Source organism: Panthera onca, chromosome C1 (genome assembly GCF_046562875.1).
Source record: "Panthera onca isolate mPanOnc1 chromosome C1, mPanOnc1 haplotype 2, whole genome shotgun sequence".
Classification (NCBI taxonomy): Eukaryota; Metazoa; Chordata; class Mammalia; order Carnivora; family Felidae; genus Panthera; species Panthera onca.
Genome location: NC_138346.1, coordinates 167,693,433 through 167,708,342, shown reverse-complemented (window position 1 = coordinate 167,708,342; position 14,910 = coordinate 167,693,433). Strand labels below are relative to the sequence as shown.

At 39.6% G+C, this 14,910-nt stretch overlaps 1 protein-coding gene across 5 annotated transcripts in view; it reads left to right on the top strand.

Annotated features, from left to right (window-relative positions):
* DNAJC6 (DnaJ heat shock protein family (Hsp40) member C6) overlaps nt 1-14,910 on the top strand; it is a 155,603-nt gene that overhangs the window by 114,974 nt on the left and 25,719 nt on the right. For all 5 annotated transcript variants that reach the window (XM_078451815.2, XM_078451818.2, XM_078451817.2 and 2 more), the window contains 5 exons: nt 6,021-6,143; nt 10,983-11,116; nt 11,862-12,056; nt 12,894-13,011; nt 14,743-14,822. In XM_078451815.2, coding sequence (XP_078307941.2) covers nt 6,021-6,143; nt 10,983-11,116; nt 11,862-12,056; nt 12,894-13,011; nt 14,743-14,822 — 650 coding nt within the window. The remainder of the gene's footprint in view (nt 1-6,020; nt 6,144-10,982; nt 11,117-11,861; nt 12,057-12,893; nt 13,012-14,742; nt 14,823-14,910) is intronic.

Genomic DNA, 14,910 nt, shown 5'->3' with positions numbered 1-14,910 from the left:
CAATACTATGTTGAATAACAGTGGCAAGAATGGACATCCCTGTCTTGTTCATGACCTTAGGGGGAAAGCTCTCAGTTTTTCCCCATTGAGGATGATATTAGCGTTGGGTCGTTCATATATGGCTTTTATGATCTTGAGGTATGCTCCTTCTATCCCTACTTTCTTGAGAGTTTTTATCAAGAAAGCATGCTGTATTTTGTCAGATGCTTTCTCTGCATCTATTGAGAGGATCATATGGTTCTTGTCCTTTCTTTTATTGATGTGATGAATCACATTAATTGTTTTGCGGATATTGAACCAGCCCTGCATCCCAGGTATAAATCCCACTTGGTCGTGGTGAATAATGTTTTCAATGTATTGTTGGAGCCGGTTGGCTTATATCTTGTTGAGGATTTTTGCATCCATGTTCATCAGGGAAATTGGTCTATAGTTCTCCTTTTTAGTGGGGTCTCTGTCCGGCTTTGGAATCAAGATAATGCTGGCTTCATAGAAAGAGTTTGGAAGTTTTCCAAATCTTATTTTAATAAATGTAGATGGCATGGGGTGCCTGGCTGGCTCAATCAGTAGAAGATACACCTCTTGATCTCAGGGTTGTAAGTTCAAGGCCCACGTTGGATGTAGAGATTACTTAAATCTTTTTTAAAAAAGTTAAAAAATTAATGTAGGTGGCAGACTCTTCCATAAATACCAGTGTTGGAAAAGACCAAACATGAGACTGGTTTTATTTGTAGACTCACAGGAGTCCAGCTCTGTCTATATCCCTGTGTCTTGGACCCTGAACTAAGTCACTTTACATTTTATTGTGTGATATGTGTTTGGGAATACGGTGGTGGTGGCAGAGACAGGCTGTTTGCAGGAAGATTTCACTTTGCTGAGGGGAGTCATTCTATATTTTGATTAGCTTTTATGCTTAGAAGCCACATGGTTTGACAGGAATTGGATGAAATAATCAAATAGCAGCTTTCTTAGGATTTGCATGTGTAACGGAATGTTAGAATAGGATTCATATTTAGTCTCCATTTTTAGCAGAGACCCCAACTCAATATATGCCAGATTGCCCTGCTTTCAAAGCAATGTGCTAGAGTGCCTATTCAGAACTGCACAAGAGGTATTGAACATTAGTTTTTTGTTTGTTTGTTTGGTTTTTTAGTCTTCTTAGCCAGTTTCCACCTTGAGGAAATAAAAATTACCAATGTTGACAATAAAGTCCTGGAGACCAATGAGATGCATTATCTAAAACAGGTATTCTTGATCTGAGTTAAAGAAATATGGGTCCACCTGTGTATTTAGATCCATGGATGGGCTTCAGAGAGTTTAACCATTTCTTCTAGCACCCCACTTTTTTTTTGATGGTAAAGTATACATGACACAAACTTAACCATTTTGACAACCTATAAGAGTACAGTTCAATGACATTGAATACATTCACAATGTTGTGTAACCATCACCACTGTCTATAACCAAACCTTTTCCATCATCTCCCAAATAAACACTGTACCCATCCACTCTGTAGGTGCATGTAAACTGGTTCACTTTCTGCACAGGTTTTGAGCTCTGCTCAGAATATCAGGAACCACTGCTTTACACATTTCTTGGTATTGATGTTGGTAAGAAGTAGAAAACCAGGTGAATGGCCACTGCATGTTGCCTGGTCCTAAAGTTCTTACGTTCTGATCGCACTCCAGCACCACTTGGAGTGTCCTTCCTCCTCCTCTCAACCAGGAAGAAAAGTATGCTGAAGGAGCTCTGTTAGTAGCATAAAAAAATAAACCCAGCTGATTCCTTTAGACTTTTCCTTCATTTTGATTGTTTCTAAACTACAAAATCTTGCAGGATTTCTTCCCTTTTGAGAACAAATTGATTTTTGGGAAATATGCTATCAATTTGAACTTACTTAAAGGTCCATCTTTTGTTTGTTTCCTTTCCTTTTCCTTCCAGAGCTCACCAGAGGTCACCAGAGCTCCCAGTTGTTTCTGCTTTGGTTTGCTGGTTGGTGAGAGGTGACTTTACAGGTTATACTTCATCTCTCCCTCTGCCACCAGGCTTCAGTTTTAAGGAAACTGAAAATATGGCCATCACTTGAAGCCATAACCACCCACAAATGTGAGGTGGAATTGCAGTTAATAATCACCATCAGACAGTGTGATATAATAGAAAGTACATGAGTCTTATCAGTAATTTTTATTGAGATGACAATTTTAAGCTTTAAAAATTACCCTAGGTTCACATCTCAGCTGTTCCTCTTCCTGGTTAAATCTCTTCACTTCACCCGAGATACCATTTTATCCTGTATGCAATGGGGATGACAATACGAATACCTACCTTGCAAATACTTAGAAATTCTTTTCTGTAGTTTTGCCATAACGAATAAACTTGATAGCAGTGTCTACCCTATAGTAAGCGTTCGGTAAGTGGTAGTTATGATTGATGTTAGTAATACTAAAATGCCACAGTAAATGATTGACTAAAATCCCCCTGTTTTCCAAAAATGGTGTAGATTCTTAAAATTTGGTATGGCTCTTGAGTCTGATTCTCTGTAGTACCTTTTGCTCTTGTGCTTGGCAGGTGGGATGCTTCTGCCATCGATGAGCCCATGCTTGTGGCAATGGAGAGAGAAAAATCAAATGGCATCCGGCTGTGGTGCTGTTTTGGCTTCTTTCCCAACTGGGTGGTATCATGGCAGCCTGTAATCCATATGGCATTTTCTGATGCTTGGCAGCTCTGGGAGGTGTTTAGAGAGACTGGAGATGGCATCATGAAGTGTCACATGCCCAAGGATTGTGCTGCTTATTGCCTGAACCTGTGAACCCCAGGGAAACACAAAAATAGCTTACAGTGATTGAATTCCTTAAAATTTTTTTTGGGTTTTGTTTATGCTTTAGTGTTTTTTTCCCTTTTAGACAGAGTACATGCTTTTAAAAAATTCTAATTGTGTGTTTGCTTAATGGTGTATAATTATAGATCAAGTAAATATGTAATTATGGAGTACTTTAAATTAATATTATTTACTTGATTGATTTAATGATTCTGGAGCTTTTAGCCTTTTGTGCTGAGAACAATTTAGCCAACTTTTAGCTGAGACTCATTACAGATATTGACATTTAGTGTTTGTATGGTTGACATACAGTTTCTAAAAGGTTTAAAAATACTGTCTGGAAAAGCAGTTTTTTCATACTATTCCATGATTCCAACTTACAACAACAGCAAACTTGATTCATCTGCCCCTTCCTTGAGAAATTGTACCTGTAGACAAATCTTAGTATGAGAAGCGATTGCCAAATGGGGTTCATCCCTTTGTTCTTTCAATCATTCGTTCACTCAGCAAATACTGAGCATCTTCCATTCAACTAACACAACAACTCTGCAGTTACAAAACAAGTAAGTTATGGTGTCTCTTCTGGTGAGGCCGAGTGTCTAGAGGGGGCGACAGAGGTAAACAATTAATTTGAATACAGTTTGACAATACGCTGGCACTTACTGTGCTTATGTTGCTCTACTTAATTCTCATTACTCTTGTAATGCCCATTTTCACTTTACACACAAGAGATTGGGGCTCCAAGAGATCAGAAACTTGACTACAGTTAATCAGATCATAAGTGGTAAAGCAAAGGTGAAAACCCGGCCTGTGGGTTTAACCATGGTGCTCTACTGATAAAAGCTGTAATAGATGAAAATGGACAAGGGCATGGGTACGAAGAACTAAGGCAACTAATTTCTGCCTCTGGGTGTTAGAGAAACTGTCAGTAACAAAAGAGCACTTGAACTTGGGTTTTAAAGGATGAATATGAATTTACTAAGGGAAGAAAAGTATTGCAGACAAGAAGCAGCTTGTACAAGTGTACATTTTGTAATTTCCCTGATGGCAGAATTTATCTTACCAACTCTTCTTTTTTTTTTTTTTTTTTTTTAAACCAATATATCATTTCTGTTCCTTGAGAACACAGCAGCAGGGAATCCATTTGGTGGTAAAGAATGGGCCAGAAACAGTCTTAATTCATGTTGGGTAGAAGGGGCAAGCTGTTCCGGAGTTTAAACTGGGAGGCCTAGTAGTGGGTCACCCTAGATTGTTTAGTAGCTGTGTCAAGCATTTCAACTACTTTGTTTAATAAACCATACCTGTCATTGCCAAAGGTATAGGTAAGTGAGTACCTGGAAGCACCCCTGCCATTACCCTACAATCATCTTGTAGAAAAAGGTACAAATTAACCAAAAAAAATGGGCCTTCTTGGCATCCCCAGAGAGAGAAACTTGACTAGTGATTATCTGGTTACCAGAAAAGGGTGAACCAATAGATTGCTCCTCCCTCCCTTTGCCCACTGTTAAACATTAGGGATTTGAGATATTCGTTGTTGTTGTTGTTGTTGTTGTTGTTGTTGTTTAGGCCAGTAGTGTTGCAGAGTACTTTCTGATGACACCATCCATATAAAATCTAGTCTTTTTTCAGAATTCCCTACATTAGCAACCAGCCTAAGCCGCCATCATTCCTGATTTGGGCTCCTCAGCAGCCTCCTGACTGCTCCCCCCCGCTACTCTCATGTCATCCGCATCCATTCTCCGCACTGGCTTACGAGGAAGGAAAAAAGGAAAAAAAAAAAAAGAGAGAGAAAAAAAAAAAAAGAGGTTAGAGTGGGAGAGAGCCAAAGCATAAGAGACTGTTAAAAACTGAGAACAAACTGAGGGTTGATGGGGGGTGGGAGGGAGCGGAGGGTGGGTGATGGGTATTGAGGAGGGCACCTTTTGGGATGAGCACTGGGTGTTGTATGGAAACCAATTTGACAATAAATTTCATATATTAAAAAAAAAAAAGAGGTCTTTGGATAATACAGATGAGAGTCACTCCTTCTTAAATATTCTCCCAGATGCTAACAGGACCTTGTATGATCTGGCCCTTCAGTCTGCTTTTTTGCCATATGGGATTTTATTCATTTTATTCAAACATAGCTGGCTTTATCTGAACTCAGGGCTTTGTACTGGCAGTTACCGGATTCGATAGTGATGATAATAGCTAATATTCCTTAATCACTTTGTGCATGTCAGGTACTGGGCTGAGCCCTTGAAATACATCCTCATGTACTAACCACACCCTATGAGGCAGGTAGGTAGGTGCCACTCACCACATTTTTGAAAAAAAAAAAAAAAAAAAAGTTAAAAGAGGTCACAGAGTTTGTCCAAGTCTAAACTTCTCATTTTTTATTATCTAAATTAGTAAATATCTAATCATTTGGGACTCATACCTAGTATTTTGAGGCAAATGATAATCTCTACCAGTATAGTCTTGTCCTGCAATGATTTATACTCAGAAGACCTGGGTTGGTCTGCTAGTCCTGACTGGCAGCATGACTCTAGACAAGACAGACTCTGAGAGTCTGTTTTCTTATCTGCAGAATGGACATCATGCTAATACCAGTCTTGTACGATTGTGATACTGCTCAGAGCCAAACAGAATTCCAGGAACATTGCCGATGCTCTGTAATGGGTTAAATGAACACGTGTGTTAGATGAGTGAAAATACTGAAGGTTGCCCCATGGTGTTGTGGATTCCTTCAGTAAGACAGAAAGAAATAAGAGCTCTGAGCAAGTGTAGTTTGGCTCACTCTGCAGCTCTTTTCATGTTCTCATGAGAGCTGGAATAAAATTAGGGATAGTGCAGGATTTATAAGATAATACTATAATTAAGTATCCAATAGGCAGGTCAAAACATTGTATTCTTAATAGAAGTTAAATGCATTGTAACCCTACAGGATTAAAAAAAAAATCCAAATATGTAGTTTAAATGGTCTATTTTTAATTTAAAATATACCTCAAAATTTGTTTTTATACCTTTACTGGAATGGAATCTTTTAACTAAGAAATTGCTATATTAAACAACTCTTCTTTCTGTGTTTGAACCCTGTTCATACCTCTTCCTGGCTATATTAAAAGAGAATGTGGTATCATATTCCAGAAGTTGTTTAGTGTGATACCTGCGTATGGAGAGGAGTCACTTGAGGAATTCATTTCCTTTTGCTCTGTTCCCTTAGGTCTCAGAATGCAGTTGGCCCATTAGGCAGGCCCCCAGTCTGCACAACCTTTTTGCTGTGTGTCGGAATATGTATAATTGGCTACTACAGAATCCCAAAAACGTCTGTGTTGTCCACTGCTTGGTGAGTAATCCTTGTTGTTGTCATTTGTGGTAGTTGGGTTTGGTTTGGCCAAATACAGCTGGCTCTATAGAGGCTGGTGAACAGGTAACATTTAAGCTGAATAAGCTTTTTGAATCCCTACTTAGGAATTAGGAGATGTGAGGGATATAAAAATGAGGGAAGAATTTATTCTTCTTGCCTTAAAGCTTGAGTAATAGTGAGAGAGGCAGATACATACACGTAATACAGGGCCTCTACAATGTGCTAAGTATTATAAAAGAGGTAGAAACGAGGACTGTGGGTACACAGGCAAAAATACCATTGAGTTCTGTGTGAATGAAATTGATAAACACATTGGAATATTTATCTTTTTGTTTTTGAGTGAAAATGAAGAAGACCCCTATGCCTTTGTAAGTAGTCACATAGATTGATTGTATTTTACAGAAATTTCTAGTGGGACTGATGAATATTCCGACCACTGACTTCTTAGAGTCTCTTCCCCCAACTCTTCTCTGGTGGCCTCTTACCTGTTGTTTAAAAGTCAACATCTGGGGGCGCCTGGGTGGCTCAGTCGGTTAGGCATCCGGCTTCGGCTCAGGTCATGATCTCACAGTCCATGAGTTCAAGCCCCGCGTCGGGCTCTGTGCTGACAGCTCAGAGCCTGGAGCCTGTTTCAGATTCTGTGTCTCCCTCTCTCTCTGCTCCTCCCCTGTTCATGCTCTGTCTCTCTCTGTCTCAAAAATAAATAAAGGTTAAAAAAAATTTTTTTTTTAAATTAAAAAAAAAAAATAAAAGTCAACATCTGGTAAAACTCTTTCTGACTCTTGACTATTTTCACTGTATGGACATTCCCATTGTATATCTGAATGTCTTCTGTGGCATCTAATATACTGCATCATCATGATCTGGTGGTGTGCCTGTTTTCCTACCAGACTGTGAGCATCTCACAGGCAAGAACTGTGTCTCCTTTACCTTTGCACCCCAGGTCTGAGAGGCTTGAATAAATGATTGAATACATGATCAAGTGAACACACAAGTGGAATCTGAGCATAAATACTGGAATTACTCATTCTTTTTTTTTTTTTAATTTAAAAAAAAGGTTTTTTTAAAACGTTTATTTATTTTTGAGACAGAGAGAGACAGAATGTGAATGGGGGGAGGGTCATAGAGAGAGGGAGACACAGAATCTGAAACAGGCTCCAGGCTGTGGGCCGTCAGCACAGAGCCCGACGCGGGGCTCGAACACACAGATTGCAAGATCATGACCGGAGCAGAAGTCAGATGCTTAACCAACTAAGCCACCCAGGCGCCCCTACTCATTCTTCTGTAAACTTCAGGGTGTATTTTTTTTTTTTTTTTTTGCTATGTGATTACTTGATGATCTTCTCCCTCCTTCTTGAGAGCCAGTTGGCTAAAAGAGGAGGAAAGTGAAAGAACATATTTTCTTCTTTCCATCTCACATCCCCAAACTCATGGCAACAAAGGAAAAATTTCGTGTCCACGAACAGCCAAAGGGTTTTCCTGTCGGAGGCACAACAGATTGTGCAACAGAACAGATTCCTTTCAGGGACTAAGCAACTTTAGGCACTTTGGTGATTTTCTCTTCATGCAAAAAATTTCTAAAAGTTCAGAGAGCCAAAGTCTGACAGCTTTGTAAGGGAAGATGGCTCAAGAGAGAGAAGAGGCTTCCAGTTCTTATGATACAATCTTGAAGAATAAAAAGCCAATGAAGAAGAAAAAGAAGCAAAGGATTATGACACCATTGCTGCTCTCTAGCTCACTGAAAAAGGGTACGCATGAGTCAGACATCTGCACCAAGTCTTTGGGAAATGGAATTGAAGCTGGAAATGGGAGCTTTTACTTTTGTCATATATATTTCTGTTTTATTAAAAATAATAAGCATATACTCATCTTTTAGTAAAAAACTAATTAAACTGTTAAAAAGATTTGCATGGTAGATAAAAGGAGGGGGACACATCCAAGAACCATCAATCAGTTAAGAGTATCAGGAAGGCTAAATCCAAAAGAATTAAGATTAAGAAAAATGTCTTAAAAAAAAGGAAAAACCTGTCCTTGAAATAAGGACAATAATAAATGCTTGAGGCACATGATACAATCTTAACTCTTTTATTCTGTTTTCTTTGTCAGGGGAGCAAATGTCAGGCTAGGACAGGAGTAACAATGATCATTAAGACAGAGCTGATAGGTAGTGAGATAGTAAAAGAGCCTCACAGTACTTTAAAAATAATCCACTCTCTAGACTTAAATTATGTCTCAGAATGCTGAGAGCACTTGGAAAAGCAATCATGGATTCCTTATGTAATATGAGGAAACAGGAAGAAGAGGTGCCAGGCAAACAAAGACAGGAGAGTTTTTCCAAAATACGGAGGAGGTTGATCCTGGAAAGTTACAGGCTGGTGAACCTGATGGCACTTTAAGGCAAAAGTCTAATATAAATCTTTGCACAGATGATTTTAAACTCTTAGGAAAAAGGAGTCTTCATTGGTTCATTATGAATGTGCATATCAAAACAGCTGAACTTTTACAAGACCAATAGACTAGTAGGGATAGCTTATTGTATTCCTGCCAGGTACTTCCCAATTTCCTATAATCAAGATAGAGAAATTTGGGCTAGGTTATTATACATCTAGTTGGATTGTGGCTCAGTACTTGCTTCCAAAGGTAGGTGATTAATGGATCAGCATCTTCCCAGGAGAAGGTTGCGTTTGGTTGCCCTTTTAATTAAAAACAGTGATGAGGATGTGAAGATCAAGCTTCCAATATTTCTCAGAAATGGGAGGGTCATATAATGAATCTGGATTTTAAAAGCCTTTGCAGGTTGGTTGTTTAACGGAAACTAAGAATGTGAAATTAAACACAGGATAAATGTGAAGTCCTGAATCTTGTTGTAAAAGATTAAATATATTTGTCTCTTAGCTTAACACATCATTTGAAAAAGAACTAGGGGTTTTAGTAGATAGGAAAATCAATAAGAGCTTAGGGTGTGACTTAGCCTGCATATAAACTAGTTTGGCCTAGGATTATGTTAGTAAAAGCATGGTGTCCAGAATAAAGGAGATGGTATTTCCTCTCTAGTTGGTTGGAGTGCACCTCATATTTTACATTTCACATCTGGGTAGCACATTTAAGGTTGTTGTTTTAAAATGGGTCTGTTCAGAGAACCTTCACCAAATGATGTTTCTTAAAATGGAATTATCAAGTGAGGAAGAATCAAAGAAATTATATATTAGTTGGGGTCCTTTAGAGAAACAGAACCAATATATAATGCATTTATTATAGGAATTGGTTCACACAGTTACAGAAGCTGAGAAGTCCCACAATTTGCTGTCTGCAAACTAGAGAACCAGAAAAGCTGGTGATGTAATTCAGTCTGAGCCCAAGGCCTGAGAACAGGGGCTCTGATGTCCCAGGGAAGAAGGTAGACATCTCAGTTCAAGAAGATAGAAAATTCACCCTTTCTCTGCTTTTTGGTTCTATTCAGACCCTCAACAGATTAGGTGATGCCCATGCACATTGGTGAGAGTACATCTTTTTTTACTCAGAGTCAAATGCTGATCTCTTAAAAAAATTTTTTTAATGTTTATTTTATTTTTGAGTGAGAGAGTGAGAATGAGCAGGGGAGGGGCAGAGAGAGAGAATCCCATGGAGGCTCCACACTGCCAGCACAGAGCTTGTGTGGGGCTCGAACCCACAAACCTCAAGATTGTGATCCAAGCCGAAGTCAGACACTTAACTGATTGAGCCACCCAGGCACCCTGAATGCTGATCTCTTTTCGAAACACTCTCATAGACAATTCTAGAAGTAATGTTTTACCAACTGTCTGAGCATCGCTCAGCCCAGTCAAGTTGACATATAAAATTAACCGTCACAGATTGGGTGTGCCTTTAACCTGGAAAATAAAAGAGTTGGTGGAAGGGGAGGGTATTTCAGATATGTGAAAGGCTACCCCAGGAAGAAAGAAGTAGGTTTACTCCTTCCTGACAGAAGAAAAAACGAGGATCATTGAGTGGAATAGACTTCAACTCAACATAATTCAGGATAAAGAAGAACTTTGTAAGCTGGGCTGGGCTTGGTTTCTTCAAGTAGCAACAAGCCTCCTGTCACTCAGAGTGTTCTAGAAGAGCCTGGGCCACCATCTGTTAGGAATGTTACATGCATTTCTCCACTGAATGTGGTTGAATCATGTGAAGCTTCTTTATTTTGTATGAATCTAGAAACATACTTTGGGTAAAATATATACATAGCATATTCCAAAGAGCAGTATTTGCCTAATCTGTGAACTCTACCTCCGGCTTGCAACCAAGAGACCTCAACTACTAGTTCTGATCCTATGAGTCCAAAGTTACTTTGAAGATTAGACTATTTTCCCATAAATATATGCAGATCAAATTTGTGTTGCTTGGTTTCTTAGGTTAGTAGAGAGTCAGTTTTACCCTAAGAATAAGCCTTCCTTGCTGCTTTGTGATTTGAAGAGCTTGGGACAGAGTTTGGTTTTCAAGTGAACACATTTTATTTTAAGTTTATTTATTTATTTTGAGAGAGAGTGAGGGAGAGAGAGAGAATCCCAAGGAGGCTCTGTGTTGTCAGTGCAGAGCCCAGTGCAGGGCTTGATCCCACGAACTGCGAGATCATGACCTGAGCTGAAATCAGGAGTTGACACCTAAGTGACTGAGCCACCCAGGCACCCTCAGGTGAATAATTTTGAACAGAAAATCATTCTGTTAAGAAGAATTCTCCCCATTCTCTCTTCCCTCTTTTAACTGCAAGTACAGCCATTCTCTGTGGTGAGTGGCTGACTGGGCCACGTTTGTGACAGGTTTATGTATCTTCCTTGGCAGGATGGACGGGCAGCATCGTCAATTCTGGTTGGTGCTATGTTCATTTTCTGTAATCTCTACTCTACTCCTGGCCCAGCCGTTCGATTGTTATATGCAAAGCGACCCGGAATCGGACTGTCGCCATCCCACAGGAGGTAAAGTAAGCTAGATGCAGGGTAGGCACAATTTCTAACTGGTATTGTGCACTTAAGAAAAGGGAAACCCTTTTTAGGTAATTGACTTATTATATTTCCGTTACTTGCAGTTTCTTCTTTTTTCTTATTTATTTAAAACAATGTTTATTTATTTTGAGAGAAAGTGTGAGTGGGGGATGGACAGAGAAAGAGGGAGAGAGACAATCCCAAGCAGGCTCTGTGCTATCAGCACAGAGCCCGACGTGGGGCTTGATCCCAAGAACCATGAGATCATGACCTGAACCAAAATCAAGAGTCAGACGCTTAACTGACTGAGTCACCCAGGCACCCCTTCTTTTCTCTTATATAATTTCCCCTTCTTACTTTTTTTGAGTTAAAAGTGCTTCTGATGATAAATTCTAAAATTTTTCCAAAGCCGGCTTTTAGCTGATCAACTTAACCTGGCAGATCAAATAGGAACAGATATGCCAATGTGAAGTTGGCATAAAGCTCCCATAAGCCTTTTTCATTTAATAAATTACCCCTTTACCAGTTCTTTGGGGGGGGAAATACAGTCATGTCACTAGATAAAAGCTTTCATAAATTGTTGGTTGCATTCTCTTTTGGTAGTTAACGTTTAAGAATTTAACACAGTAAATTGTTATTATAAGTTAGTAATTTACAAGAATAGACTTCATAGCCAAGATTGATTGCTTCTTTGGTCTGGTGTGCTGGGTACCCACAGAATGTCAATCTTCTGTTTCAGATACCTGGGCTATATGTGTGACCTCCTAGCAGACAAGCCCTACCGCCCTCACTTCAAGCCTCTCACGATTAAGTCCATCACTGTCAGTCCAGTCCCTTTTTTTAACAAACAGAGAAATGGATGTCGGCCTTACTGTGATGTACTGATTGGAGAAACCAAAATATATACGACCTGTGCAGATTTTGAACGAATGAAGTAGGTCATGATACTTTTCTTCACTTCTTCTTAGGAATTGCTCATTTCTTATCTAGGTTGAATTATATTCTTCCTGTGAGGAATACATCATTGTGAAAAGGCTGATATTAAAAAAAAAAGTTCTATGTAGGTTCAATCCTAGAAAAGCATAAGTAAACCAAGGGATGCTATGGCTCCCTCTCAAATGGAAATACAAGCTAAGGGACTAACATGAATTATGAGGGTTAAGACAGTGGTGGGGACAGAGGACCTGCATGCTTAGTTTCTAGGTGAGCAGCTAGGCAGATGGTGATATAATGAAAGAAGTTACAGAATCCAAAATAAAAAGCAGGTACCAGTAGGAGGTGGTAGGGGGTATGGAGAGAAGGGAGTAGATGGTGACATAAAATGAAGTTAGTTTGGAATAGGTTGAATTTGGGAATTGGTATCTAAGACCCTCACAGAGCATGGCTTTGCAGTTTCTATACTGATCTTGGTTGGACATTTTTGTTCCCTCTGTCTCTGCTTTTACTATTAATTTAAAGTTAGGAAACAACAAGTATATCAGGGCTAAGTGTATTTGAGGATTATGAGATCTGCAGAGTAGGGATGGGCAGTCAATTTATCTGAAGTCTAGATGGGACAGAGGGGGGGCACGGTTTACCATTAGACCAACACCATCCTATGGCAGAACCAGTTTGCACCCATGGCTGTGCTCCTGACTCTGCTTAAGATAGGAAATGGTTCTTGGGCCCAGTCTTGGGCAATAGGTTCTTTGGCTTGAGCCACAGACAACTATACCTATGTGATCATACAAGATTGGACTCTTTCAATGTATATTTTTGTCTCTGTTTATAGAGAATACCGTGTCCAAGATGGAAAAATCTTTATTCCCTTGAGCATCACTGTGCAAGGAGATGTGGTTGTTTCCATGTATCACTTGAGGTCAACCATTGGGAGCCGACTACAGGCTAAGGTATGGTTTCAGGAAGAATCATGGCATAAACTCTTCTGAGCCTTCAATAGGGTATTTTATTTTATTTTATTTTATTTATTTTATTTTATTTTAAAAATAAGCTCATAAGCTCAGCATGGAGTTTGAGCTCATGACCTCAAGACCAAGAGTTACATGCTCGAAGCACCTGGGTGGCTCAGGCAGTTAAGCATCTGACTCTTGATTTTGGTTCATGGGATGGAGCCCTGCGATAGGCTCTGCGCTGACAGCATCGATCCTGCTTGGGATTCTCTGTCTCCCTCTCTCTTTGCCCCTCCCCTGCTCACACTCAGTCTCTCTCAAAATAAATAAATAAAAGTTGAAAACAACAGAGTTCCATGCTCTACTGACTGAGCCAGCTGGGCATCCCTTAATATGAGGAGGATTTTAGAGTATATTCTCTGTATCACTTTGGGCTTGAGTGACTTGTGGTTTTAGAATTAGAAAGAACCTTTAAAGATTATTTATGTCTGTTTCCCTCATTTCATAGGGAACGAGACTCAGAGAGAATGTGATTTGCCCAAAGGCCTTGGCATGATGACTTTGTCAGAAACTGACAGCTCTAGAACTTGTACCAAACCTTGAGATTTAGAAGCTCATGCCCTTTTGTATAGTGTCCCATTTGGATCAGTGTGAGAGGAGATATTTCTATTGAGGATGTAGGATTAAGTAATTATAGTTTTCCAATGTTTTATTAGAATAACATTCATATAACATAAAATTCACCCCTCCAATGTGTACAATACAGTTATGTTTAGTATTTTCAAAAGGTTATACAGCACCACCATATCATTCCAGAACATCATCATCCTCAAAAGAAACCCTATACCTATTATCGGCCATTGCCCCTCCCCTCTTCCATCCCCTGGGCAACCACTGATCTACTCCCTGTCTCTAAGGGTTTGCCTCTTTTGGACATTCATGTAAATGGAATCTCATACAATATGTGGTTCTTTGTGGCTGGTTTCTTTCACTTAGCATAATATTTCTGAAATTCATCCATGTCGTATCATGTATCTCTGTACTTCATTCCTTTGTATGGCCAAATAATATTCCATTGTGGCTATATCACTTTGTATTAATCTCTTCATCAGTTGATGGGCATTTTGGTCATTGCCTCTTTTGGGATATTATGAATAATGTTATAAGTAATTGTATTTTAATTCCATCAACTATTTGCCAAGTGCATGCTCTGTGCCAGCCATTGCCTTAGGGGTATAGGATTGACAAGAATAAGACTGTCCCTGCCCTCAGAGAGCTCAGCCTAGCAGGAGAAATTCACCACATGTACGAATATCCACTCACATAGTAGAGATAGGATGAGATACTATAATGGGAGTGGTCCGCTTTAGTCATTGGTGGCTACAGAGAGGATATGAACTTTCAAGGTGGCCGTTGAAGGATGAGTGCATTAGGTTGCAGCAGGGGCATCCTGGACAGAAGGAATGGAATGAGCCAAAGTATGGCAGTATGCAAGAACATGGGACATTAGTGGAAGAGGCAATGGCTTGCCAAAGCAGAGTTCATGGAGATGAGAGGCTAGAAATGACGCTGGGCCATTTCCAAATGGGAAGGTCACTTAGTGTTCATAATAAACAGAAGCTCCAATGTAGAAACAGTTGAAGGTGCATGGCTCCCCAAAGTATAATTTCTTGATGCAGTTAGTCCCCTTTCCCTGGTTGATTGTCACGTGCTTCTCTCATGTATTTGTAGGTGACCAACACCCAGATATTCCAGCTTCAGTTTCATACTGGATTCATACCACTGGAAACCACAGTTTTAAAGTTCACCAAGTGAGTGCTACTTGGACCGAAATGCCTTTTCAATATAAGCAGCTGGGAAATGCTGGAAGCCTAATACCCAAGGTTCCTTTGCTCTGTG